The following is a 24010-nucleotide window of genomic DNA, read 5'->3' on the forward strand; positions in this document are numbered from 1 at the left end:
CCCTGCTCCAACGCAGGCACACAGGGATTTAAAGTCACCCGCTGGGGCTCTGGCTCTCAGCCGACCAGGGCATGGACCTACAGGGGGTCGGTGCCGGGGGCCCAGCTGGAGTTATGGGCTGCTGCTGCCCTCCCTCCCCGCCCCCCTCCGAGCCCCACAGCCTGGGCAAGGCCACCCCACTCCACAGCCACACACCGGTTACCAATCATGATCCGCTTTAATCACTGCAGTCTGTAAACAGTGGCTAATGTCCATTCATGCTCCAGTCCCCCTGTAAACAGCAGAGCGCTACAGGTTACAAGCCTCGGCGACTACGCTGGCGTCTATGAGCGGGTTAGCGGCGGCAGGCACAGCACCAGCCTGCCGCCAATGCTGAACTTCGTCCATTGGTCTTTGTGCAAAGGCCTAGCTGCTAATTTGGCATGTATGGAGGCCGGGAGGTGTCTGTCGCCACCTCCCATGGCAGCCAGCCCTCGGACTGGCTCTAGTGCAAGCTACAGGCCAGTCCTGGCCCCAGGCCACTGAGCCCTCCTGCAGGGGTGGGGCAACTGCCTCGTGGCCCTGACCAGCCCACGTCCTGATGGGGGCCATGTGCAAGAGCGTTGTTCCCCCTGTGAAATGGGCTCCGTGGGCTGAGCCTGGGCAAGGGGCCGCCCTCAGGAAGGTGGCAGCAGCAGCGGGGAGGTGGCTCCCCCCCAAGGCAATGGTGGGTGGAGGGGGTTGAAGTGGGGCGGGGCAGGCGGCTGGTAACCCGGCAGAGGCACATGGGATGTTCCCCAGAGCTGCGCTGGCCGCGGGCGGCAGGAGAGGGCGGAGCAGGCTACAGGTCCTCGTCGCCGATCCCCTCGAAGGCGTAGTTGCCGTGGAAGTCGTTGGCACCCAGGTCGCTGGCGGAGCCGGAGTGGCTGATGCCCCGCAGGCTGACGGAGGTGAGCTTACTCTGCAGGGAGGGAGGGCAGGTTAGAGCCATGCGCCCGCCCGCCCGCGCAGCGGGACCCGCCCCCCAGGAGGTGATGAGTTACTCACCGAGAGTTTGAGCATGGGCTCCCGGCTGCCATCGGGCGAGTCCTGCAGAGAAAGACACGGGTCAGCGTGGGCGGGCAGGCAGGGCAGGGAGGGGAGGCGGGGGGCTGCACTTACCAGCAGGGGTGGGGATTTCACAGCTTGCTGGCTGTCTGAGCGCCGCAGGGCCCCGTTTGCTCGCCTGCGGAACATCTGGGGGAAAGCAGACGAGAGCAGCTCAGCAAGCGGTGGGGGACAGCTGGGCGGCCACACAGGCCCCGGAGGGGGGTGGACAGCCGGAGCAGCCAGGGGGCCTGGGGAGAACCAGCCATGGGACTCCAAGGGGGGCTGAGGTGGTAGCAATGCAAGAGGGACAAGCTCACCCCCTTCCCAGCCACCCCCTCACCTTGCGGATGCTGCCGCCAGACTTCTTCACCATCAGCTCATCCACCATGGACTGCAGGCAGATGCTCAGCATGATGGCCTGGGGGAGACAGCACCCGTCACAGCCAGCCTTGAACAGGCCCCCACCTCCCCCAGAGCACAGCCCTTCCCGCCCAGCCACGGAGCTCTGGGAGCAGGGCCGGCTCCAGGGGTTTGGCCGCCCCAAGCAGCCAAAACAAACAAAAAAAAGCCGCAATCGCGATCTGCGGCGGCAATTCGGCGGGAGGTCCTTCGCTCCCAGGCGGAGTGAGGGACCGTCCGCCGAATTGCCACCGAATAGCTGGACGTGCCGCCCCTCTCCGGAGCGGCCGCCCCAAGCACCTGCTTGACAAGCTGGTGCCTGGAGCCGGCCCTGTCTGGGAGCAGCGTAGACCAGCTGGCAGAGCCCCTGCAGCCCGGGGGAGGCTGGCAGCTGGCCCTACCTGGGGGCTGGTGATGGTGACCCACTGCAGCCGGTCCTTGCTCATCAGGTACTCGAAGGCCAGTTCCAGCTTCACCTCCGCTTTCCCTGGGCTGCTCCCCGGCAGCCCGGTGCTCGTGGGAACCTGAGGAAGAGGAGGGTGAGGCTGGTGGCTGTCCCTGCCCACCCCTGCCAGCAGGGCACCAAACAGAGCCCCCTGCCCCCAGCAGGGCCCTTGTGTCACAGCCAGAGTCCCAGAGTCAACGGGATGGAGGGCAGAGTGATGGGACAGAGAGAGGCTGCCCAGCTCCTCAGGCAGTCTTTCTGCCACAGCAATGAAACAGCAACAGACCCCCCCCCCCCCCCCGCAGTCACAGGCACCCCCCACCCCTCCCCCTAAAACCCCTCCCCTACAGTCACAGGCACCCCCCAAAGACCCCTACCTCACAGGCATCCAACACACACACACACAGGAGGGCCTGACCCGAGCCGCGGCGGGCGGGGGGCCGGGTTGGCACGGTGGGTGAGCCAGACGGACTGACAGGTACCCCCTAGCTCCGCAGAGGGCCTGACCCGAGCCGCGGCGGGCGAGGGGCCAGGTTGGCACGGTGGGTGAGCCAGACGGACTGACGGGTACCCCCCTAGCTCCACAGGGCCTGACCCGAGCCGCGGCGGGCGAGGGGCCAGGTTGGCACGGTGGGTGAGCCAGACGGACTGATGGGTACCCCCTAGCTCCGCAGGAGGGCGTGAGCCGAGCCGGGGCGGGCGAGGGGCCGGGTTGGCACGGTGGGTGAGCCAGACGGACTGACGGGTACCCCCCTAGCTCCACAGGGCCTGACCCGAGCCGCAGCGGGCGGGGGGCCCGGCTGGCACGGTGGGTGAGCCAGATGGACTGACGGGTACCTCCCTAGCTCCGCAGGAGGGCGTGAGCCGAGCCGCGGCGGGCGAGGGGCCAGGTTGGCACGGTGGGTGAGCCAGACGGACTGACGGGTACCCCCCTAGCTCCACAGGGCCTGACCCGAGCCGCGGCGGGCGAGGGGCCAGGTTGGCACGGTGGGTGAGCCAGACGGACTGACGGGTACCCCCCTAGCTCCGCAGAGGGCCTGACCCAAGGCGCGGCGGGCGAGGGGCCAGGTTGGCACGGTGGGTGAGCCAGACTGACTGACGGGTACCCCCCTAGCTCCGCAGGAGGGCGTGAGCCGAGCCGCGGCGGGCGGGGGGCCGGGCTGGCACGGTGGGTGAGCCAGACGGACTGATGGGTACCCCCTTAGCTCCGCAGAGGGCCTGACCCGAGCCGCAGCGGGCGGGGGGCCGGGCTGGCACGGTGGGTGAGCCAGACGGACTGATGGGTACCCCCCTAGCTCCGCAGAGGGCCTGACCCAAGGCGCGGCGGGCGAGGGGCCAGGTTGGCACGGTGGGTGAGCCAGACGGACTGACGGGTACCCCCCTAGCTCCGCAGAGGGCCTGACCCAAGGCGCGGCGGGCGAGGGGCCGGGCTGGCACGGTGGGTGAGCCAGACGGACTGACGGGTACCCCCTAGCTCCACAGGGCCTGACCCAAGGCGCGGCGGGTGGGGGGCCGGGCTGGCACGGTGGGTGAGCCAGACGGACTGACGGGTACCCCCTAGCTCCGCAGAGGGCCTGACCCGAGCCGCGGTGGGCGAGGGGCCAGGTTGGCACGGTGGGTGAGCCAGACAGACTGACGGGTACCCCCCTAGCTCCGCAGGAGGGCGTGAGCCGAGCCGCGGCGCGCGGGGTCCGGGTTGGCACGCTGGGTGAGCCAGACGGACTGATGGGTACCCCCCTGGCTCCGCAGAGGGCCTGACCCAAGGCGCGGCGGGCGAGGGGCCGGGCTGGCACAGTGGGTGAGCCAGACGGACTGATGGGTACCCCCCTAGCTCCGCAGAGGGCCTGACCCAAGGCGCGGCGGGCGAGGGGCCGGGCTGGCACAGTGGGTGAGCCAGACGGACTGACTGGTACCCCCCTAGCTCCGCAGAGGGCCTGACGCAAGGCGCGGCGGGTGGGGGGCCGGGCTGGCACGGTGGATGAGCCAGACGGACTGATGGGTACCCCCTAGCTCCGCAGGAGGGCGTGAGCCGAGCCGCGGCGGGCGAGGGGCCAGGTTGGCACGGTGGGTGAGCCAGACGGACTGACGGGTACCCCCTAGCTCCACAGAGGGCCTGACCCGAGCCGCGGCGGGCGGGGGGCCGGGCTGGCACGGTGGGTGAGCCAGACGGACTGACGGGTACCCCCTAGCTCCGCAGAGGGCCTGACCCGAGTCGCGGCGGGCGGGGGGCCGGGCTGGCACGGTGGGTGAGCCAGACGGACTGATGGGTACCCCCTAGCTCCGCAGGAGGGCGTGAGCCGAGCCGCGGCGGGCGAGGGGCCAGGTTGGCACGGTGGGTGAGCCAGACGGACTGACGGGTACCCCCCTAGCTCCGCAGAGGGCCTGACCCAAGGCGCGGCGGGCGAGGGGCCAGGTTGGCATGGTGGGTGAGCCAGACGGACTGACGGGTACCCCCCTAGCTCCGCAGGAGGGCGTGAGCCGAGCCGCGGCGCGCGGGGTCCGGGTTGGCACGCTGGGTGAGCCAGACGGACTGATGGGTACCCCCCTGGCTCCGCAGAGGGCCTGACCCAAGGCGCGGCGGGCGAGGGGCCGGGCTGGCACAGTGGGTGAGCCAGACGGACTGATGGGTACCCCCCTAGCTCCGCAGAGGGCCTGACCCAAGGCGCGGCGGGCGAGGGGCCAGGTTGGCACGGTGGGTGAGCAAGACGGACTGACGGGTATCCCCTAGCTCCACAGGGCCTGACCCAAGGCGCGGCGGGTGGGGGGCCGGGCTGGCACGGTGGGTGAGCCAGACGGACTGACGGGTACCCCCTAGCTCCGCAGAGGGCCTGACCCAAGCCGCGGCGGGCGAGGGGCCAGGTTGACACGGTGGGTGAGCCAGACGGACTGACGGGTACCCCCCTAGCTCCGCAGGAGGGCGTGAGCCGAGCCGCGGCGCGCGGGGTCCGGGTTGGCACGCTGGGTGAGCCAGACGGACTGATGGGTACCCCCCTGGCTCCGCAGAGGGCCTGACCCAAGGCGCGGCGGGCGAGGGGCCGGGCTGGCACAGTGGGTGAGCCAGACGGACTGATGGGTACCCCCCTAGCTCCGCAGAGGGCCTGACCCAAGGCGCGGCGGGCGAGGGGCCGGGCTGGCACAGTGGGTGAGCCAGACGGACTGACTGGTACCCCCCTAGCTCCGCAGAGGGCCTGACCCAAGGCGCGGCGGGTGGGGGGCCGGGCTGGCACGGTGGATGAGCCAGACGGACTGATGGGTACCCCCTAGCTCTGCAGGAGGGCGTGAGCCGAGCCGCGGCGGGCGAGGGGCCAGGTTGGCACGGTGGGTGAGCCAGACGGACTGACGGGTACCCCCTAGCTCCGCAGAGGGCCTGACCCGAGCCGCGGCGGGCGAGGGGCCAGGTTGGCACAGTGGGTGAGCCAGACGGACTGATGGGTACCCCCTAGCTCCACAGGGCCTGACCCAAGGCGCGGCGGGTGGGGGGCCGGGCTGGCACGGTGGGTGAGCCAGACGGACTGACGGGGACCCCGTAGCTCCGCAGAGGGCCTGAGCCGAGCCGCGGCGGGCGAGGGGCCAGGTTGGCACGGTGGGTGAGCCAGACGGACTGATGGGGACCCCCCTAGCTCCGCAGAGGGCCTGACCCGAGCCGCGGCGGGCGAGGGGCCGGGTTGGCACGGTGGGTGAGCCATACGGACTGACGGGGACCCCCCTAGCTCCGCAGAGGGCCTGACCCAAGGCGCGGCGGGCGGGGGGCCGGGCTGGCACGGTGGGTGAGCCAGACGGACTGACGGGGACCCCCCTAGCTCCGCAGAGGGCCTGACCCGAGCCGCGGCGGGCGGGGGGCCAGGTTGGCACGGTGGGTGAGCCAGACGGACTGACGGGGACCCCCCTAGCTCCGCAGAGGGCCTGACCCAAGGCGCGGCGGGCGAGGGGCCGGGCTGGCACAGTGGGTGAGCCAGACGGACTGATGGGGACCCCCCTAGCTCCGCAGAGGGCCTGACCCAAGGCGCGGCGGGCGAGGGGCCGGGCTGGCACAGTGGGTGAGCCAGACGGACTGACGGGGACCCCCCCTAGCTCCGCACAGGGCCTGACCCAAGGCGCGGCGGGCGAGGGGCCGGGCTGGCACAGTGGGTGAGCCAGACGGACTGATGGGGACCCCCTAGCTCCGCAGAGGGCCTGACCCGAGCCGCGGCGGGCGGGGGGCCAGGTTGGCACGGTGGGTGAGCCAGACGGACTGACGGGGACCCCCCTAGCTCCGCAGAGGGCCTGACCCAAGGCGCGGCGGGCGAGGGGCACTCACCGAGGACGTGACCCGCCAGCACCGCATGCGCGTCACCTTGAAGCTGCCCTCTTTGATCTGCTCGCTGGGCAGCCGCACCTGGAAGTTCAGCTCACTGTTGCCGGCGCTGACAATGACCTGGCAGCCCTTCTCGGGGAAGTCGGTGACGCAGGGCTCGAACTTGAGATAGCCGTAGTACTTCAGGGTCTGCGCCAGGCGGATGAACTGCAGGCAGAGCCGGGCACAGGTTCACTGCCAGGCTCACCCCTTGCCCAGGCCCAAGGACCCTCCCTGCCACTGGCCTGGGGCACCTCTGCCCAGCTGTTCCCGGCCTGGGGCACGGTCAGGGGCTGGGGGACCCTCCAGACTCTGACTGCAGGAGTGAAGGAGTGGGCCCAGTGGCCACAGACCCTGAGCCGGCTCCGCCTCTCCCCTCAGACCCTCCTCGAGACCCCTGGTGCCAGCGTGAACCCAGCTCCCTTCCCCGCCCCCCGCTCCGCTCACCCACCTCCTTCTTGGAGACCTTCTCCTGCAGGGACTTGAGCTGCCGGTGCTGCTCCTTGCTGACGAGGATCCAGCCGCGTTCTATGTCCGAGACAGTCTGCGAAGGAGCAGAGGCCATGAGCAGGCTGTGTGGGGCCGGGCCCCGCAGCAGACATGGGGCCCGAGGGCCTGGCTGGCTTGGAGCGCCCTGCCAGAGTGGACACTCACCTGCGCATACAGCAAGTTCAGCCCCACCCGCTGCTCCATGACGTCGTCGTCGTAGGAAGAATCCCAGTAACTAGGAGAGAGGGAGCACGGTGTCAGCTGGGCTGTGGAGTGACCCCAGCCGTCACTGCTCTCCACAGGCCACCAACATGGTCACGGACCCACAGGGTCGGGGCTCTGGAACGGCTCTGGGAGGAGCCCTTCGGTGAGCCACGCGGCCTCACTGCCTCCTGAGACTGGGCCCGTTCCAGCAGAGTCCGTCCTGGGCAGCCAGCGCCCAGCCCAGCTGCAGTGACCCCCGTAGTTCAAGCTCTGTCCCCCTGTCTGTCCGATCTTCCTGGGGCCCAGGGCTTTTCCGGTAGCTAGGCCCGGCTCTCATTCTCCGTGCTGGGCCGTGGGGGGCCTGGTCGGGCCCCAGGTGTGACACGGGACTTTTTTGGTGAGATTTTATGGCCTGTGCATGTGGCTCAGTGTTCCCTGCTCTCTCTGCACACTGGGGGCAGGTCTGCACTACAGATTTACAGCTCTCCCGCCGGCTCACTAACTCCACGCCAACGTAGCGCTGGCTACACGACGTAACTCCGTCGCTCAGGGTGTGGCTCATTCACACCCCTCCACGACACGCTTACACCACAGCAATTCTGTCGTGCAGACCAGGGCTGAGTGCGAAAGGGAACGAGGCATGGCCAAGCGTCACGGATGCCGCCTGGGCGAGAGCAGCTACTTGAACGAGAACTGGCTGGAATCAGCCTGAGTGGAGACGCTGGCCGAGTCAACAGGAGCGAAGTGACCAAACCGTATTATGGGAGGCCATTGGCATACCTGGGAGCCAAAGCACCCGAGCAGGCGAACCCAGCGCAGTTACAGCCAGCCGGGAACGTGGGCGGGTCAGAGACAAGGGCCCAGGGAGAGAAACGGCTCTCGGAAGAGCGTGGCGTTGGAGCGTTGCTCCCACCAGCACGGCCGGCCTTGCGCATGGCTGGCCAGACTGAGCGAAGGGCGCCCTGCCGACAGGCACTGGGTGTGCTGCTCCTGGGTGGGGCGGGTCTCCGCGGGGCGTGCGGCAGAGCGCCATGGTGAGACCCGGGGCGCGTGACCTGCGCTAGGGAAAGCGCGGCCAGGCAGCGCCCCGGAGAACAGGGCACAAAGTGTCACAAATCCCTGCAGCGGAGAGGCCCAGCCTTGCTCCTCACTCCCCAGGGACACTGGGCCAGGCTTGGGGACACCACGGGCAGCCGAGCCAGGGGGCTGCCGTGGGCCCAGCGAGGTCCCTGCCCCGGGCAGCCCGGCCGGCCGAGCCACTCACCTCTTGCGCAGGATGATCTTGTACTCGGGGCTGCGGAGGCTGGTGACAGACACATACGGCAGCTCGAACTCCTGCAGCTTCCTCATGACTGCCCAGGAAAAGCAGCGCTCAGACCCCACAGCTCAGCCGGACCAGGGATTCCTCTGAGAGCAGGAGAGTTGTCTCCTCCCTGCCCCCCCCCCCCCCTGCACCCTGCCCTCCCTCCCCGGGGCCTGGCCCGCGCCCAGCACCCTGCCCTCCTTCTCAGGGGTCTGCCCCCCCCCCCCACAGCACCCTGCCCTCCCTCCCCGGGGCCTGGCCCGCGCCCGGCACCCTGCCCTCCTTCTCAGGGGTCTGCCCCCCCCCACAGCACCCTGCCCTCCCTCGCCGGGGCCTGGCCCGCGCCCGGCACCCTGCCCTCCCACCCCGGGGCCTGCCTGGCACCCTGCCCTCCCTCCCCAGGGCCCTGCCCCGTGCCCAGCACCCTGCCCTCCTTCTCAGGGGTTTGCCCTCCCACAGCACCCTGCCCTCCCTCCCCAGGGCCCTGCCCTCCTTCTCAGGGGTCTGCCCTCCCACAGCACCCTGCCCTTCCTCCCCGGGGACCTGTCCGGCAACCTGCCCTCCCTCATCGGCGCCCTGCCCCCCCTCCCCGGGGCCTGGCCCACGCCCGGCACCCTGCCCTCCCTCCCCAGGGGCCTGCCCGGCGCCCTGCCCTCCCTTCCCAGGGGCTTGCCACCCCCACAGCACCCTGCCCTTCCTCCCCGGGGACCTGTCCGGCAACCTGCCCTCCCTCATCGGTGCCCTGCCCTCCCTCCCCAGGGACCTGTCCGGCAACCTGCCCTCCCTCATCGGCGCCCTGCCCCCCCTCCCCGGGGCCTGGCCCACGCCCGGCACCCTGCCCTCCCTCCCCAGGGGCCTGCCCGCCTGCCCTCCCTTCCCAGGGGCCTGCCACCCCCACAGCACCCTGCCCTTCCCTCCCCCACGGCTCACTGGGGCTGTCCCCTCCCTGTCTCACACATGGCGCCCTGCCCTCCCCCACCCCCCAAGGGCTGTCCCCTCCCTTCCCAGGGGCCTGCCCCACACATGGCACCCTGCCCTTCCTTCCCCCACCACGGAGCTCCCCAGCTGCAGCCCCCCAGGAGGGAGGCACTCACAGGAAAAGGCTCCGTCCGTGGCTTCTCTCGCCAGGAAGAGGCTGAAGTAGCCGACTAGGTCCTCGGGCAGATCTAGCTTGGAGGCGACAGCCTGGGGAGCGAGCAGAAAGTCACCTCTTCCCGCAGCCCCTGAGCCCGGCCCAGGGCTGGCAGACCCCACCGCGTTCTGCTTCCAGCCAGGCTGCCAAGGGGCCCCGCTGGGGCAGGAAGCCACAAGGGTGCTGGGCACCCCAGGCGGCATTCCCCAGCCCCACCCAAAGCCCTTCAGAGCTGGCACCAGTCTGGGGTGGGGCAGAGCCCCCCTCGTGCCAGCAAGGGCCAAGCCAGGCAGCTCCCCGTGTTTCACCCTGCCTGTGGGGGGCCATGCTGGGGCACCGGAAGGGGGGGGCTGGTGCCCTGCCATGCCCACTCCCCTAGGCTGGCCTGCCACGGCAGCCCTGCTACGGGGCGAGGGGCAGCACGGGAGAAGCAAACGGACGGCTCTGGAGAAACAGCCGGGGAGGGGGGGCTGGTCAGCAACCCCAGAGACAGCCTGGGTGGATCATCGGGCTCAACGGGTAGTGATCAATGGCTCCATGTCTAGCTGGCAGCCGGTTTCAAGTGGAGTGCCCCAGGGGTCGGTCCTGGGGCCGGTTTTGTTCAATATCTTCATTAATGATCTGGAGGGTGGTGTGGACTGCACCCTCAGCAAGTTTGCAGATGACACTAAACTGGGAGGTGTGGTAGATACGCTGGAGGGTAGGGATAGGATACAGAGGGACCTAGACAAATTAGAGGATTGGGCCAAAAGAAATCTGATGATGTTCAACAAGGACAAGTGCAGAGTCCTGCACTTAGGATGGAAGAATCCCATGCACAGCTACAGACTAGGGACCGAGTGGCTAGGCAGCAGTTCTGCAGAAAAGGACCTAGGGGTTACGGTGGACAAGAAGTTGGATATGAGTCAACAGTGTGCCCTTGTTGCCAAGAAGGCTAACGGCATTTTGGGCTGTATAAGTAGGGGCATTGCCAGCATATCGAGGGACGTGATCGTTCCCCTCTATTCGACATTGGTGAGGCCTCATCTGGAATACTGTGTCCAGTTTTGGGCTCCACACTACAAGAAGGATGTGGAAAAATTGGAAAAAGTCCAGCGGAGGGCAACAAAAATGATTAGGGGTCTGGAGCACATGACTTATGAGGAGAGGCTGAGGGAACTGGGATTGTTTAGTCTGCAGAAGAGAAGAATGAGGGGGGATTTGATAGCTGCTTTCAACTACCTGAAAGGGGGTTCCAAAGAGGATGGATCTAGACTGTTCTCAGTGGTAGCAGATGACAGCACAAGGAGTAATGGTCTCCAGTTGCAGTGGGGGAGGTGTAGGTTGGATATTAGGAAACACTATTTCACTAGGAGGGTGGTGAAGCACTGGAATGGGTTACCTAGGGAGGTGGTGGAATCTCCTTCCTTAGAGGTTTTTAAGGTCAGGCTTGACAAAGCCCTGGCTGGGATGATTTAGTTGGGGGTTGGTCCTGCTTTGAGCAGGGGGTTGGACTAGATGACCCCGTGAGGTCCCTTCCAACCTGATATTCTATGATTCTGTGAGGGGGCTGGTGAGAGACAGCCGGGAGGGTGTGGGGGGGGTGAGGACATGCCGGGAAGCGACCTAGAGCCCGTCCCGCCCCAGCACAGGCCCTGGTCTCACTCCCCTGGGCCGGCAGCGGCAGGATCACGCGGGATGGAACCCCCGGAGCTCAGCTGCTGCCCCCCACCAGCGCCCAGGCCCTTCCCCCGCCTGTGCCCCCCACCAGCGCCTCTGCCTGCCACACCTACCTCCAGGACGTCCTCCGTCTGGTCCGAGGTCAGGATGGTGACCGTGACCTTCTGGCCGTTGGAGAGCAGCACCTCCAGCGGCACCTCCTCAGTGGGGATCTGCTGCGTCTCCTGGGACATGGGGATAAGGTGAGGAGGCTCCGCGCCCTGCCCCCGCCGCCCCCGCTCACACCTCCACCCGTGACAAGGGGGAATTTTCTGTGCTCTTTTTACAATGCCTAGGTGTGCCTCAGTTTCCCCGGCACATTGCATTGCTCCCCAGGGTGGGGGAGGGGTGGGGTTGGCTCGCAGGGCAGGCTACGAGCCCGAGGTGGGCGTCACCTCCCTGCTGGGTGGAATGAACAGTCAGCCTGGAGCTGGCTGATCGAGGGGCCCGGAGACCCAGCGCCAGCCCCAGCGAGTCCCGGCTGGGCAGGGGGCTGGGCAGGACGCCTGGGGGGGCTCTGACCTGGGAACTGACTGAGGAAGGCAGTCAGAGACACGGCCCGACCATGGGCTCACAGGGATGGCATCGGGCGCTGCTCTGGGCTCTCCTCCGGCGCTGACACCCCAAATGCCGGGAGCCTCCCCGCGGTGGGGCAGGGGGCTGGAGCCCAGGGGCTAGGAGGCAGGGAGGCCGTGCAGCTGACCCCGGAGGCAGAGTGAGAGCCCAGGGGGTCTGGCTCACTGTGGGGTCCCCCCTACAGACTCTGGGAGCTGGGCATAGCCCTGACCCCCCCCAGCCAGCCGCCCCCCCACCCCCTTCCTCTGAGCCCCGCTCACCTGCTGCGCTTTGCGCAGGAAGCTGTTGAAGGTCTCGCTGCCTCCCAGCACCGGGTCCTGCCGCACTAAGGGTGGAACAACCCGGGAGTCAGGCGGCACGTCCAGAACCCCCGGCACCCGGCCCAGAGACAGCTACACCCACCTCCCCCAGGGGACCCTCCAGCCCAGAGACAGCCGCACCCTCCCCCCCGCGGCACCCCCTGGCCCAGAGACAGCCACACACACACACCCCGGGGGAACCCCCTGGCCCAGAGACAGCCACACACACACCCCACGGCCCAGAGACAGCCACACACACACCCCACGGCCCAGAGACAGCCGCACACACACCCCGCGGCACCCCACGGCCCAGAGACAGCCACACACACACACACCCCGGGGGAACCCCCAGGCCCAGAGACAGCCGCACCCTCCCCCCCACGGCACCCCCACAGCCCAGAGACAGTCACACACACACACCCCGGGGGAACCCCCCAGCCCAGAGACAGCCACACACACACACACCCCACGGCCCAGAGACAGCCGCACCCTCCCCCTGGCTGCTCCTAGGGCACTGGGGCATGGAGCCAGGGAGAACCCAGGCCAGGCTGCCCAGCGTCAGCCGCTGTGAGTGGTCACAGGCCTGGCTCCACGCTTGGAGAGATGCCCCAAGCCAAGCAGGGCTCGAGAGAGCGGATGGAGAGCAGCGCCCAGCCAGTCTCTGGGCACAGGTGTTCGCTGGCTGTGATCGCAGCGCACCTGGCCGGGGCCTCTGCAGCTGGCTCTGTGCCAGCGGTGGTGTGAGGAGCGGAGCAACCAGCCCTCTCGGTGCAGGTCTGTGCCCAGCAGCGCTGTGGGGCGTGGGGGGAGGTAGGCGCTGGGGCCCTGCAGGCAGGTCTGTGCCCAGCAGCGCTCTGGGGCGTGGGGGGAGGTAGGCGCTGGGGCCCTGCAGGCAGGTCTGTGCCCAGCAGCGCTCTGAGGCGTGGGGGGAGGTAGGCGCTGGGGCCCTGCAGGCAGGTCTGTGCCCAGCAGCGCTGTGGGGGGAGGTAGGCGCTGGGGCCCTGCAGGCAGGTCTGTGCCCAGCAGCGCTGTGGGGCGTGGGGGGAGGTAGGCGCTGGGGCCCTGCAGGCAGGTCTGTGCCCAGCAGTACTGTGCGGCGTGGGGGGAGGTAGGCGCTGGGGCCCTGCAGCGCTGTGGGGCGTGGGGGGAGGTAGGCGCGGGGGCCCTGCAGGCAGGTCTATGCCCAGCAGTGCTGTGGGGCGTGGGGGGAGGTAGGCGCTGGGGCCCTGCAGGCAGGTCTGTGCCCAGCAGCGCTGTGGGGCGTGGGGGGAGGTAGGCGCTGGGGCCCTGCCGGCAGGTCTGTGCCCAGCAGCGCTGTGGGGCGTGGGGGGAGGTAGGCGCGGGGGCCCTGCAGCGCTGTGGGGCGTGGGGGGAGGTAGGCGCTGGGGCCCTGCCGGCAGGTCTGTGCCCAGCAGCGCTCTGGGGCGTGGGGGGAGGTAGGCGCTGGGGCCCTGCAGGCAGGTCTGTGCCCAGCAGCGCTGTGGGGCGTGGGGGGAGGTAGGCGCTGGGGCCCTGCAGGCAGGTCTGTGCCCAGCAGTACTGTGGGGCGTGGGGGGAGGTAGGCGCTGGGGCCCAGCAGTACTGTGGGGCGTGGGGGGAGGTAGGTGCTGGGGCCCTGCAGGCAGGTCTGTGCCCAGCAGAGCTGTGGGGCGTGGGGGGAGGTAGGCGCTGGGGCCCTGCAGGCAGGTCTGTGCCCAGCAGAGCTGTGGGGCGTGGGGGGAGGTAGGCGCTGGGGCCCTGCAGGCAGGTCTGTGCCCAGCAGCGCTGTGGGGCGTGGGGGGAGGTAGGCGCTGGGGCCCTGCAGGCAGGTCTGTGCCCAGCAGCGCTGTGGGGCGTTGGGGGAGGTAGGCGCTGGGGCCCTGCAGCGCTGTGGGGCGTGGGGGGAGGTAGGCGCTGGGGCCCTGCAGGCAGGTCTGTGCCCAGCAGAGCTGTGGGGCGTGGGGGGAGGTAGGCGCTGGGGCCCTGCAGGCAGGTCTGTGCCCAGCAGCGCTCTGGGGCGTGGGGGAAGGTAGGCGCTGGGGCCCAGCAGTACTGTGGGAAGTGGGGGGAGGTAGGCGCTGGGGCCCTGCAGCGCTGTGGGGCGTGGGGGGAGGTAGGCGCTGGGGCCCTGCAGGCAGGTCTGTGCCCAGCAGCGCTGTGGGGCGTGGGGGGAGGTAGGCGCTGGGGCCCTGCAGCTCTGTGGGGCGTGGGGGGAGGTAGGCGCGGGGGCCCTGCAGGCAGGTCTGTGCCCAGGCCGTGTGCACACCCTGGCTGCTGCCAGTCGCTCAGGACTCTCTGTCTGCCCACTTACCGGCCTGCATGTATTTCTCCAGCTGCTCTCGCCTCTGCTCCACCTCCGCCGGGGTGAGGGTGAAGATCTTCTTTGGAGGAAAGGCGGGCACCACATTGGCCCCATATTCTTTCCTTAGCTGGAAGGAGAGCACAGAACACAGGGCACACCTGAACAGACCCACAAGCCCCACCATCGACCCCTGGCCTGAGCCTTTCCCACCCTTTCCTGGGGCATGGGGACCATCCTCTGAACCTCAGATGGGGATGGGGTGGCATCTAACTCCACCGCCCCAAACACGAGGGAGAGTGGTGGGAGAGCCCGTCCCTCTAACCACCCGGGACTCTGAGAGATGTCTCATCAAAGCACCACAAGGGAAACCTCTGCCCAGCCCTGGAGATGGAGAGACAGACAGCCCAGCGCTGCGAAGGCCGGGCAGCGAGTGCCTGTCCTGGGAGCCAGGCTGGCCTCACACAGCAGCACTCCCAGCTCGCACTGCGACTGCTCTTTCTACACGCAGCAGGGAGCAGTTTGTGGGGCCAAGGCCTGGCAGGGGACTGGGCCAGGAGCCACCCCCGACAGCTCCTGCCCTGTGCGGAGCCGGGAATGGCTGATTCTCTCAGCAGCTCGGCTCAGCTTCCCCCCCACCCCGCTCAGAGCCCAGCCTCTTCCCCTCCCGCAAGGCAAGCAGGGCCGGAGATCTCAGCAGGGGCAGGACTGGTGTGAGGACGCCCAGCGCTGCGGGTGCTGGGGCGCTCTGGGCTGTTCTTGGCTGGGCGGGGAGCAGGGGACAGGCCCGCCCTCCTGGCTGGGGCAGGCAGGGAGCGACTCACCTGTTCATGCAGGCCCAGCAGCTGGCTGTAGCGCACGCGGCAGTGCAGCACGCCGTTCACGTGGATGTTATAGGCCTGCCGGGGGAAAGGAGACCCCAGAATCACAGCCAGCCCCAGCAGAGGGGCTGATGTGCCCGCCTGGAGCACTGGCAGAAGCAGAGCCGGGGAGCCCTGAAAGGGGCAGGGGAACCTGCCAAGGACGGAGAGGGGAGAAGAGACCCCAGAGCCTGCTGAGCAGGGGGAGGTGAGGGGGCCTTTGTGGAAGAGGTAGCACTTGCCCGTGACCTGGCACGGGCGCTGCGGGAAGGCACTGCCCTGCGCCCGCTCCCAGAGGTATCCTGCCCCGCCCAGCCCCCTGGCACAGCTCAGGCCTCCCAGGCAGGGCCGTGAGCCAAGGGCCGCAGGGAGACGCCCCCCACAGAGCCCACTTTCCCTGACCACGTGGGTTTTGCTGTGGTATAGCGACTGGCCACCAGCTCCTGCTCAGCCCTGGTAGTTGTTCCAGGGTTAGTGGCTGCGGGAGTCTCTCAGCAGGCACCAGCATCCTGCAGGAGATGGGTCTTGGCTGTGGGGCAGCACAGTGAAGGCTGCAGCCCGGCCCAGGTGCGGGACTGGTATCTCTGGGGCAGGGGCGAGTGTGGACCCTGGGGGCGGGGGCAGACCCAGCAGAGGGGGACTAGCAGCTGGGCTCCTCAGGGCAATCCCGACGGGTTGTGAGTCACTTGGGGGACTTCAGAGCATCTAAGGCCAGAAGGGACCTCGTGACCCCTGCACCGCGCTGGGCAGAGACCCACCCCGGGGAGCCATGCACCCGCCCACGACGCTCGGCGGATACAGCACAGCTGGCTGTGAAGCCTCAATGGCGATTTCCCCTCCCCAGGAACACTGGCACCTTTAGTCCTGCCTTGGCCTGGGAGAGCGAAGATCTGCGTGCTCTGAGAATCTCCCCCACGGCGGTACTCGGAGACAGCATCACATCACCAACCTTCCCTGTGCCCCTAGCTCTGGAAACCCCACCCCAGGAAGCAGCAGCTTTGCTTGACACCATCCAGTCCCCAGCATGGGGCTCCCGGCTCCCTCCCTCTAGCTGGACAGGGACACTCTCTCTCTCTCTCTGTGTTTACTAGCCAGAGAAGTCGGATGCCTGAGGAGGGAGAATTCTCAGGCTAATGCCACACAGGCCTTTCCAGGGTGTGTCAGGCGCTTGCCAGCTCCCTGGGAGAGGGGGGCAGGGCTGCCTGAAGACAGGCTTGTGAGAGACCAGAAAAGGACTCATCCCTTAGCAGCAGCTGCTGACTCAGGAGGTGATTACGCCCTTTGCTGGGTTGCTCTCCCATCGGTCTGGTTTTAGAATGCCAGGGCCCACACTGCGCAGAGCTGTCCCCTACACTCCCCAGGGCACTGCTGGCTTGGACGGCGCTGAGCCTTCGCTGCCGGTGCCAGCCAGGTAGCCAAGACACAAAGCAGCAGGACCACGCACAAGGACAATGCTATTTAAATAAATGTATAACAAATGGACAAAAGGAGAACGAAATAGCAATCAGCATAGATTAGAAATTCTGACGTACAAAATTGAAAAGGAAAGCTAAAGACGTCATGGAGAAATCCATGGCTGGCAGAGTAAGCACCAGTGTTCCCACTAATTTTTCCCCACAAGTGCAGAATGAATTTTGTTATGTGCACCAATATGGAGGTGATGCGTGGGCCCGAGGGGTTCAGAGTGTGGGAGGGGGCCTTAGGGCTGGGGTGGGGGGTGAGGTCTCTGGCTGGGGGTGCAAGCTCTGGAGTGGGGCTGGGGATGAGGGTTTTGGGATGCAGGCTGCCCCGGGGCTACAGCAGGGAAAGAGAGGACTCCCCCCCCCAGCTCTCTCTCCCCACAGCAGCACTGGTCTGGGGGGTGGGCGGGGGGTTGACGTTATGAGTGTGATATAATATCTTATTGAAAGATGACAGGGCCAGAAAGAGTTAATTAACTCACCGACTGACCTGACTCATGGCTGAACTGTAGAGACTGGTTAGGAAGATCTGTAAATGAACAGAGCTTTGAAATGCAAGTCTGCATTGTTAGAGGTAGAAGGGGAGATGTTTGCTCAGGTCTTGTGATGTAAGCAAACAAGTCTTGTCCATTCCTATAGTTTTAATTCAAAGATCAAAAAAGAATATTAACATTTAGGAAGACACTTGAGTGAAATAGTATTATTGTCTCTATGTCTCTTTGAAGGTTGTGGTAACCTGGATCTGAACTGTTTAATGGATAAATTACCCTGTGCTAATTGTCAGGATGTGGGGAAACCTTAAGCCACAAGGATTGAGATCCCCAGTCACTGACTGGAGCCACCCTGAATATGGACATTGGACTATAACCTATGGACTATTTCTAAAAGGACTTTTGGCAACTACAAGCTCACCTCTGCTACGTATCTGAACCTCAAGAATTGAATTCAAGTCTGTCTGTATATTGATCTTTTAACCAACACTCTCTCTCTTTTCTTTTTTAATAAATTTTAGCTTAGTTAATAAGAATTGACTATAGTGTGTATTTTGGGTAAGACCTAAGTTATAATTAGACCTGGGTGTGTGGCTGACCCTTTGGGGTTGGAAGAACCTTTTCTTTTATATGATGAGATAAGATTTTCAGTAATCATCATCATATCTGACAGGTGTGTCTGGACGGAGGCCTGAGGCTGGGCACTTTAAGGGGACTGCATTGTTTGAACTTCCGAGTAACCAGTGCGGTCCTATAGAAGCTGTTTTGTGCTGGTTGGTAAATCTAAGTATTGGAATAACCACCAGCGTTTGGGGTTTGTCTGCCCCGTTTTGTCTGCAGTTCACCCGAATTGAGTGACCTCAGCTGGCTCCCACGGGCAGCACCGTCACGGGGGGGCATCTCCCCCCGCCGCAGCCCTGACCACCTGTGCGGCGTTTAATAGGCTCCTGCGCGGCTACGCAGCTTCGAGGGAACTTAGGTAAGGACAACAGGAAGGAGGGTTTTTTTGGCTTTAAGTCTGGTAGGATTTTTGTTCCTGACAATGGTACAGGCCCATTACTAGTTGGAGATGGGGAAAATGTGAATAACGATGCAGGAAAGCCAGAAGTGTTCAAGTTCTGTGTTTGGAAAGAAGCAGGATGAGGTTCTCCAGTCGTAGCATGAGGATGACGAAGTTCTTTCCAGTCCATTAGTGCCAGAGGAGGATGTGAAATGGCATCTGTGACAAAGTGGGAGTGCTCTGAATAGTGTGTGTGCCTCAGTTTCTCCTGTGTGTTACTCGATGGGGAGATCAGGTGTGAGATCATTGCAGAGACCCCTGGAGGGCAGGTGTGATGCCGACTGGCTACCTGGGCACAGAGACCCTCCGACACTCTGTACGCTGGCAAATGATAGCCGGAGCCTGGCCCCTGCAAGGAGCCAGCCAGGGATGTTGGAGAACAGAGACCAGGTGACCTGTTTGCCTGGGAAAGAGACAAAGGACAGAGGCGGGGAGCTGGGGAGACTGAGGCTGGAAGCGAGTCAGCCTCTTGGTTTGGGATTTGGGGGGGAGCCCAGGGCTCTGGATCCCCCCAGATGGACTTTGCGGAAGGCCCCTGCTCCCTGTGCTAACAAGCTCTGTTCTGCGCTGAGGTCCCGACGACTAACAACCAGTCTGCGTCACACGCTGGCTGCGGAGTGGGGGGCAGGGCCCTTTGGGGGGACTCGCTGCAGGGAGCTCCCGGGGCGAGCAGGGGGCTGAACGCTCCAAGGTCAGACCCAGGAGAGTGGCCCTGAGGGGAGAGACGCTGCACTAGAGTCCTGCCTGACTTCATTCAGAGCCGTCCCAGAGCCCCCAGACTGCATCTACTAGGAATAAATATTTTCCAGTCAATCAGCAGGCCTAGATTACTCGCACAGAGTCCTAAGAGAGGCAGAAGAGGAAGGGCTGCCTGTGACAGAGGGAGCGAGCGAACAGGAGCAGCAAACATGGGAGTTAAGAGGGGGCGCATGAGAGCCAGAAATACGTAACAATCATTCTCTAAACTTAGGCCAATAGCCCCCACCCCAAGGGAAAAACCACAGAGAACAAACCAACCCCCCAGCAGGAGTAACATAGGCAGGAGTCCAGCAGCAGAGTGGGGACTGTCCTTTATTGCACTGAATGCAGCATGCAGCCTTGTGGGCGGGTGGCGTATGTGTGCATTCGGTGCAAGCAGCTCCTGGCCCTCAGAGATGGAGTGCAGGCTTTGGAGAGCAGAGTGGCTGAACCGGAGGAGCGAAGGGAGACAGAGAAGCACACCGAGGAGATTTTCCAGGACACAGTAGAATGGTCCCACCTCTGGTTTGACAGCCTCTGTGCTGTTGAGGAGGATGAAAGTCTCAGGGAAGGAGAACATCCAACTGGAGCAGAGGGAAACAATCCCATAGTTGGGACCCTCCTTCCAGATGATGTTGTGGTATCCTCTCACACTGGATACCTCTCCGGGGGGAAGGGACCCCAGCGATTAGGAAGAGACAGGTATTAGTAATGGGGGATTCAATCATTAGAAACATAGAGAGCTGGGTTTGCGATGACCGGGAGAACCACATGGTGACTTGCCTGCCTGGTACAAAGGCTGCGGATCTCTCCAGACATCTAGATGGATTGTGTGTAGTGCTGGGGAGGAGCCGGTGGTCGTGGTACATGTAGGTACTCATGACATAGGGAAAGGTAGGAAAAAAGTCCTGGAGGCCAAATTTAGGCTGCTAAGTAAGAGATTAAAGTCCAGGACTCCATGGGAGCCATTCTCTGAAATGCTTCCAGTTCCACGCGCAGGGCCAGTTAGACAGGCAGAACTGCAGGGTCTCACTGCGTGGATGAGACGATGGTGTAGGGAGGAGGGGTTTAGATTTACTAGGAACTGGGGAAACTTTGGGGAAAGAGGGAGCCTATACAGGCAGGATGGGCTCCACCTAAACCAAATTGGAACCAGACTGCTGGCATGTCAAATTAAAAAGGTCATAGAGGAGTTTCTAAACGAAGGGCTGGGGGAGACCCGACACGTGTGGAGGAGCACGTGGTATGGCCAGAGACATCCCATGGCAGAGGATCTATTACTCCTGGGGGGATTCTGCGCCCCTGAGCAATGCAGAATTTTGCAGAAATTACTGTCGTACATGCAGAATTTCCTTCCTCCCACAGAAATGGGCTGAGTGCTGCTAGTCACCACTAGGGGCTGCTGGACCCGGCAGAGCCCAGCTCACACTGCTGGGGAGAGAGCTAGAGGGATCCTGGCAGCTGCATGTGGCACGCGGGAAACTCAACACAAGCCTGGGACCCAGCATCAGGCTGCTTCTCCCTCTGGATCCCTGGGCTCGGGGTGTGTGTGTGTCTGGGCTGGAGGGGGGCTGCGGCTGGGCTCGGGGGGGGGGGGGGGAAAGGAGTGCTGGTATCTGGGCTAGGGGGCCCCACAGCTAGGATCTGGGGAGAGAGGGGTTGTAGGTGTCTGGCCCCCCAGCTGGGCTTGGGAGGAGTGGCGGGGCGGGGGGGCAGAGAAACAAGAACTGGGTTGTCATAGGGATTTCTTTAACTCTCTACTCCTGGGGGAATATATATGTGTGTGTGTGTGTGTGTGTGTGTGTGTGTCTGGATTGTTACTGACATACTTACTGACAGGTATTTTGAAATAAATTACCAAAATAATTGAAACTGGTGTGATCTGGGACACAGATGCTGATAAAGTGCAAGTAGGAACTGAAGAGAAACAAACAAGAGAGTCCCATTCAATGACATCACAACAAGGCAGACAACTAACTATTGACAAATTTTATAAGTGCTTGTTTACAAATGCAAGCAGTAGAAATACAAAGATGGGTGAACCTGAGGGCCTGGTATTAAATGAGGATATTGATGTAACAGGGAACCACAAAAAGTCGGTGGAACGATGATCATTAATGGACGTGGTGATACCAGGGTACAAAATATACAGGAATGTCAGAGTAGGTTACACTGGTGGGGAAGTGGCACTATATTGAACAAAAAGAGTCAAATATAGCAAAAATCTTAAACCAATCAAACAGTGTCACTGAATCTCTATGGATAGAAATTCCATACTGGAATAATCAGACTATAGCAGTAGGAATATTCTACTGCCCACCTGACCAGGACAGTGAAATGCTGAAATGGGATTAGAGAGGGTACAAAAACAGAAAACCCAATAACAACGGGGGATTTCAACTGGGAAACAGTCATATTGACTGGGAACAGGTCACTTCAGGACAGGTCACAGAGATAACATTTTTAGACACCATTAATGACTGCTTCTTGAAGCAGCCAGTCCTGGAACCATGAGGGGAGAGTCAATTCTTGATTTAGTCCTAAGTGAAGCACAGGATCTGATCCAAGAGGTGAATAAGAGTGATGATCTGCTCAGTAACAGAGACCAAAATTTAATTAAATTTAATATCCTTGTGAGGGAAGAATTCCCAAGATGCCCACCACAGCAGCATTTCACTTCAAAAAGGGGAACTACACAAAACTGAGGAAACTAGTTAAATGGAAATGAAAAGGAACAGTCACACAAGTGAAACGCCTGCAAGCTGCACAGAAACTTTTTAAAAACACCGAAATACAGACTCAAACTAAATGTTACCCCAAATTTAAAAAAAGAAGAAAACCAGTAGGATGACCAAACACATGCCATCATGACCAAACGGGGGTTAGAGACAACAAGACATCTTTTAAAAATTGGAAATCAAATCCTGCTGAGGAAAATAGAAAGGATAAACTCTGGCTAGTCAAGTGTAAAAGTATAATCAGGCAGGCGCAAAAAGAGCAACTACCAAAAGCCACAAAAACTAACAGCAATTTTATTTTTTTAAGTACATCAGCAGGGCTGGCTCCAGGCACCAGCTAAAGAAGCAGGTGCTTGGGGCGGCCAATACCAAGGGGCGGCACTCCGGCCGCTATTGGGGCGGCACGTCCGGGTCTTCATCGGCGGGTCCCTCAGTCCCTCTCGGAGTGAAGGACCTGCCGCCGAATTGCTGCCCAAGAGTGGAGCGGCGTGATCGCACTGCCGCAGCTTTTTTTTTTATTTTTATTTTTATTTTTGCCGCTTGGGGTGGCAAAAAACCTGGAGCCAGCCCTGTACATCAGCAGCAGGAAGCCTGCTAGATAATCAGTGGGGCCACGGGATGTTTGAAGTGCCTAAAGGAGCACTCAAGGGAGACAAGGCCATTGTGGAGAAGCTACATGAATTCTTTGCATCGGTCTTCACTGCGGAAAACACGGTGGAGATTCCCATACTTGAGCCATTCTTTTTAGGTGACAAATCAGAGGAACTGTCCCAGATTGACAGCTCGATAGAGAACGGTTTGGAACAAATTGATAAATTAAAAAGTATTAAGTCACTAGGACCAGACAGCATTCACCCAAAAGTTCTGAAGGAACTTAAATATGAAACCGCAGAAAAAATAACCATGGTATTGCTTAAATCAACCTGCATACCAGATGACTGGAGGATAGTTAATGTGATGCTGTTTTTAAAAAAGGCTCCAGAGGCAATCCTGGCAATTACAGCCAGTAAGCCTAACTTCAGTACCAGGCAAATTGGCTGAAACTATAGTAAATAACAGAATGATCAGACACAGATGAACGTAATATGCTGGAGAAGATTCAATACAGCTTTTGTAAAGGGAAATTGTGCCTCACCAATCTATTAGAATTCTTTGAGAGGGTCAACAAGCATGTGGACAAGGGGGATCCAGTGGATAGTGTAACTTGGACTTTCAGAAAGCCGTTGACAAGATTCCTCACCAAAGGCTCTTAGGCAAAGTGAGCTGTCATGGGATAAGAGGGAAGGTTCTCTCATGGATCAGTAACTGGTTAAAAAACAGGAAACAAAGGCTAGGAATAAATGGTCAGTTTTCACAATGCAGAGTCTCTCCCATGGCTCTGTACTGTGACGAGTGCTGTTCAACATATTCATAACAAAAAAAAGAAAAAGGGGTGAACAGTGAGGTGGCAAAATTTGCACAAGATACAAAATTACTCCAGATAGTTAAGTCCCAGGCTGACTGCGAAGAGTTACAAAGGGACCTCACAAAACTGGGTGACCGGGCAACAAAATGGCAGATGAAATTCAATGTTGATAAATGCAAAGTAATGCACACTGGAAAACATAATCCCAACTATACATATAAAATGATGGGGTCTAAATTAGCTGTTACCTCTTAAGAAAGAGATCTTGGAGTCATTGTGGATAGTTCTCTGAAAACATCCGCTCAATGTGCAGCGGCAGTCAAAAAAGCGAACAGGATGTTAGGAATGTTAGGAAACGGATATATAAGAAGACAATTGTGACATTATGAGTGTGATATAATATTTCATTGGAAGGTGACAGGGCCAGAAAGAGTTAATTAACTCACGGACTGACCTGACCCATGGCCGAACTTTAGAAACTGGTTAGGAAGATCTGTAAATGAATAGAGCTTTGAAATGCAAGTCTGCATTGTTAGAGGTAAAAGGGTAGATGTTTGCTCAGGGCTTGTGATGTAAACAAACAAGTCTTGTCTATTGCTATAGCTTTGATTCAAAGATCAAAAAGGAATATTAACATTTAGGAAGACACTGGAGGGAAATAGTATTATTGTCTCTCTGTCTCTTTGAAGGTTGTGGTGACCTGTATCTGAACTGTTTAATGGATAAATTACCCTGTGCTAATTGCCAGGATGTTTGGGAGAAGGAGAGTTAAGCCTATTGTTTTCTCAGGCCGAAAGGCTGCTGGAAATGTATAAGAACCCTGGGACACGATCCTGCTTCATCTCAGATCTGCTTTGGTTTCAAGAAGGGGAAACCTTAAGCCATAAGGATTGAGATCCCCAGTCACTGACTGGAGTCACCCTGAATATGGACTTTGGACTATAACCTATGGACTATATCTAAAAGGACTTTTGGCAACTATAAGCTCATCTCTGCTATGTGTCTGAACCTCAAGAATTGAATTCAAGTCTGTC

General features: G+C 61.9%; 1 protein-coding gene across 2 annotated transcripts in view; it reads right to left on the reverse strand.

The window, feature by feature from the left end:
- Positions 1–204: 204 nt before the first annotated feature.
- SNX17 (sorting nexin 17) overlaps positions 205–24010 on the reverse strand; it is a 42206-nt gene continuing 18400 nt past the window's right edge. Inside the window, exons 2-15 of one of the 2 annotated variants that reach the window (XM_065400887.1) lie at positions 15049–15123; positions 14237–14354; positions 11908–11972; positions 11146–11256; positions 9336–9426; positions 8203–8290; positions 6900–6969; positions 6697–6789; positions 6288–6413; positions 1869–1991; positions 1409–1486; positions 1141–1215; positions 1027–1068; positions 205–940 (exon numbers count right to left, since the gene is read on the reverse strand). In XM_065400887.1, coding sequence (XP_065256959.1) covers positions 821–940; positions 1027–1068; positions 1141–1215; positions 1409–1486; positions 1869–1991; positions 6288–6413; positions 6697–6789; positions 6900–6969; positions 8203–8290; positions 9336–9426; positions 11146–11256; positions 11908–11972; positions 14237–14354; positions 15049–15123 — 1275 coding nt within the window. In that variant the 3' untranslated portion in view covers positions 205–820. Of the gene's footprint in view, positions 941–1026; positions 1069–1140; positions 1216–1408; positions 1487–1868; positions 1992–6209; positions 6414–6696; positions 6790–6899; positions 6970–8202; positions 8291–9335; positions 9427–11145; positions 11257–11907; positions 11973–14236; positions 14355–15048; positions 15124–24010 lie in introns of both variants that reach the window. The other variant, XM_065400886.1, reaches the window with a different exon arrangement.

Source organism: Emys orbicularis, chromosome 3 (assembly GCF_028017835.1).
Source record: "Emys orbicularis isolate rEmyOrb1 chromosome 3, rEmyOrb1.hap1, whole genome shotgun sequence".
NCBI classification, from domain to species: Eukaryota; Metazoa; Chordata; order Testudines; family Emydidae; genus Emys; species Emys orbicularis.